Source organism: Triticum aestivum, chromosome 6B, assembly GCF_018294505.1.
Source record: "Triticum aestivum cultivar Chinese Spring chromosome 6B, IWGSC CS RefSeq v2.1, whole genome shotgun sequence".
In the NCBI taxonomy this organism is placed as follows: Eukaryota; Viridiplantae; Streptophyta; class Magnoliopsida; order Poales; family Poaceae; genus Triticum; species Triticum aestivum.
In genome coordinates this window covers 121,933,415-121,937,268 of record NC_057810.1, presented here as the reverse complement: position 1 = coordinate 121,937,268, position 3,854 = coordinate 121,933,415, and the positions used below count along the sequence as shown (strand labels likewise).

General features: G+C 44.4%; 1 protein-coding gene across 1 annotated transcript; it reads right to left on the bottom strand.

Annotated features, from left to right (window-relative positions):
* Positions 1-685: 685 nt before the first annotated feature.
* Positions 686-2,774, bottom strand: LOC123133724 (uncharacterized). The gene is made up of 3 exons (XM_044553141.1): positions 2,377-2,774; positions 2,003-2,293; positions 686-1,002 (listed from the first exon to the last, which is right to left on the bottom strand). Exons 1-2 carry the CDS (start codon positions 2,575-2,577, stop codon positions 2,027-2,029), a joined length of 468 nt encoding a protein of 155 aa, XP_044409076.1. The 5' UTR covers positions 2,578-2,774; the 3' UTR covers positions 686-1,002; positions 2,003-2,026.
* Between the last annotated feature and the right edge of the window lie 1,080 nt (positions 2,775-3,854).

The window sequence follows — 3,854 nt, the reverse complement described above, 5'->3', positions numbered from 1 at the left end:
CTGGCCACTTCAGGCCCATTTCCGGAAGCGCGAAAGCAACAAGGGAACGTGAAACCTGCAGGAGGAACTTGCTTGGACGCTTCCCCCCGTCCTAGCTAGCTGCTTCCCAACGGATACAAAATTACAAATCCATCCAGCAAACTAATTATAAAGCAAGAGGGCAGTGAAATGAGATAGGTTACATAGAATGGAAACCCTTCATCAGAGCCTAAGTTAAATTATATATGCTCACAGCCACAGGTAAGGTAAAGCACATATGCTAGAGGTCCGGTTCAGACTTCAGATTAACCAAACTACCATAGTGACAGCTCTGACCTAGCATCGAATCAAGCTTACAAGGAGTACTATAGTTATACCACTAGATAGATAACTACACATCACACGACATGTCCATCTCTTATAGTCTTATTTCTTCACAAGAGCAACATAGGTACGTACAACCACTCACTCACGCTCCAGGCCCATTATATTTCCGGAAGCGCGAAAGCAAAGGGAACGTGAAACCTGCAGCGACACCACTTCACCTGCAGGATCGGAGGAAATTGCTTGGCTGCTTTCCCCCGTCCTAGATAGCTAGCTGCTATATATCCTAGACAGATTCCGCACCCATTAACCCAACGGACACAAGCAAGTTAATTGTATAAAGCAGAGGGCAGCAAAAATGATATATGGTACACATAGAATAGAAACCCTTCATCAGAGCGTACGTCAAATCATATGTGCCCACAGCCAAAGGTATGGTAAATAACCAAATTAACTACCATAGTGGCAGCTCTCACCGAGCATCGAATCAAGCTTACTAGCTAGTACTAGTTATACTACTAGCAGATAGATAACTACTCATCACACGACGACATGTCCATCTCTTATTTTTCACAACAGCAACATATAGGTAGGTACTAGCTACTAGCTGGAAACAGAAGCAGTCCTGCACTAGTAGTATAACCAGTGCCCTCCATCATCTTCTTGCTGCAGCCGGATCGAAACCCTGCCTCTGCGCACCTGGTCAATAAATGATGTAATTTTATCAAGACCAAGGTTTTGGTTACCAGTCGAAATTTCAAGATTTCCCATGGTTACCACGTATTTCCGTGCCCCTCGGTAAATCCCCGAACCAAGCAAAAAAAAAACAGTTTTTTTGAAATTTTTGAATTTAAACACTCTATTTATAGTAAAGCACGTAGGATCTAATTAATGCCATGAGAGTTGGTTCTAGCGTGTTGGTAGCAACCTAGTTCCTGTTTTGAAAGGTCTCTGATTCAAATGTTCGTTCATTCACTTATTTGAATTCAAAATTCAACTATAAAATTCTTTCGAAATATTCTCCGTATTTCTGGGAAACCGTGGTAACCGCGTTTATCAGTCCCCCTCGGTAAAAATGCCTCATCGGTAACCAAAACCTTGATCAAGACCAAATGGTGAGCAGTTTGTGGCGACAACTAAACGGTAGAAATAAATCACACGTCATTATCATTCAAACGGCTGTTCCAAGATGACAAATTAGGTTTACAAACATGAAAATATATCATCTACTTTTATCCGTCCTTTGAGGTGATTCTATTCTTGCACTCTTTGTTCTTTGTGGCTGTGTGAATCCTTTTTCATGTCTAGCTAGATGACATTTCAAGTTGAGACAAAGCAAAAAACTAATTAAAGCAAGGATTAGAGGACTAATAATAATAAGAAAACATGGCTATTCTATCGGCCTCTACCATCGGTGGAAACACCGCTTTATCCATACAAAAGACAGATGAAAAATTGCAACAGGGTGCAACAACTGATAATTTAGTTCAAGAATAACATTGATGGTTGGTGATGAGAACAACTACACTTTCAGTTCATATTAGCAAACAAGCAGAACCAACTGAAAATTAGTTTGGACCTGAACATTAGTTACTTGCACAATCTTCTACCAATTTGTTGATACAAAGCCACAAAACATTCCGATACGATACTTTGAGGAAGGGGGATGTTGATGTGTGGCATAATGCCTGTTAATTACCTGAGTAGAGTAGGTGATGCTGCGCTACGCTGCCACCATGCCAATTGCTGGCCTGCGGTTCATCCTCCACAGTGCCCGTGCAGCACTGATGTAGAAGAGGACGATAAATAGGTGCAGGAAGAACAGAGCCGCAACGCCTAGAATGTCAGTAATCTGTGGACATCCACACATCCGAAGAGTCCAAGAGATGATTCCGCAGAAAAGCCCTGCAGCCGCAACCGCCAAGCGTGCCGGCGACTTGAGGCTTTCATGGAGAGAAGGAGAAGGCTGCTCATTGAAATCCTCCTTGTCCTATCACATTTAACAATCATCAACATCATGAGAAGGAAATCCATGGAGCACATACAGAGGTATAAGAGGCTAGCGGCGAGTACCTCACTGCTGCAGCCGGCAGCGCGCAGGAAGAAAAGCACAAACGCCGGCGCTAAGAGAAGCAGGGAGAGCGTCTCGGAGTAGTCCGAGATCTCAGAGAGGACGCCGGCCAGGGAGCAGTCCCCGTCGCAGGCTCGGGACGCGACGACGTTGAAGAACGTGGCCGTGAACATCACGCACACCATGCCGAGGTACCAGGGCATCGGCGGCGGCACGGGCGGGGCTGCTTCGCTCCAGTGCCACCGCGGCCTTCTTCACTGGCGCCGGCAAGATGGCTGCGACGTCGCCGGCAAACTTGAACGCCTCTCCTTTAAGATCCATGGTCGCCCCTATCAAAACGCCCGTCAAAAAAGAAAAGAAACAGAGTCATGACGGCCATGGTCGGTGACTCGATCGATCGGTGTAGGTGTAGCTGGGGCTGTGGTCTTGGGGGCCTTTTATGGGGGTATAGTGAACTGCTCCAAGCTGTGGACCTCAGGGTCTGGCAAGCGTGCCTGTGAAAAATGCACAGTGGTAAAAGGTGGTCACCAAGCCAGGGCCCGGAACAACTTCGTTCAAATTTGCATTGCAGTAGAGCTGAGAAAGGACCCCAAAGAAACGCAAAATTACAACTCAGCCCCAAAACTATAGTACCAAAAGACCATCGGCACGAAATGAAGATTGTAATGTGAGACAGTGTCCACCGTCTTCAAGCTTCATCAACGGACCAAGATCAGCCCTTGCCTGGGACAAAACAACTTGGCAAGGGGCCGGATCTCGCCGCCCAGTCCACAACTGATTTCAGTTCAGGGGCCTCATCGTCACGCTTGGTCAATTGCTCTCCGACTCTAGGCACTGCAAATAGCACACGGGGTGACGCTGTCACGGATTCGACCATTAGAATCAGGTATATTATATTTGCCATTTGCCGTTCCTTGATGTGTATGTGGTACCGTTCAATAATTGATGCAAAAATTACTTTTTCGGAATTGTGTGTTAGTATGCCGCCAAGAAACATGACCATTCATCAGGTAGCAATAAAAGGGAAAGGAAGAAGTCTGCAGATAAATTGGTATAATCACATAGCGTTGCACAAATTTTTCAGAAACATTCTCTCTTGATGGTTCATCTGATGTTGAGGTATATGATCTTATTTGTGAATTGAAGATTTTTAGATCACTTTGCTATGGAGATTTTTGGGCATGTCAGAGAAGTTGATGGTTTGGCTATATTATGCATCGAGAATAAATTATTGGATGAGATTGATATCGACCCCATCATAAGTGACTTTGCATCGAGGAATTTTAGCAGAAAATTTGAAGGTAATATGTATAAATTATTTGATAACATACTTATTTTCAATGCATTGGAGTGTTATTAATAATTTTTCACATATACATATATTCATTTTTCTTATTATGATGTGTTTATCAAGGACCTCAAATTTTAGTTTCGTCCCAGGCCCCCAAAATCTCAGGACCGGCCCTGAGCCTTGCCTCCC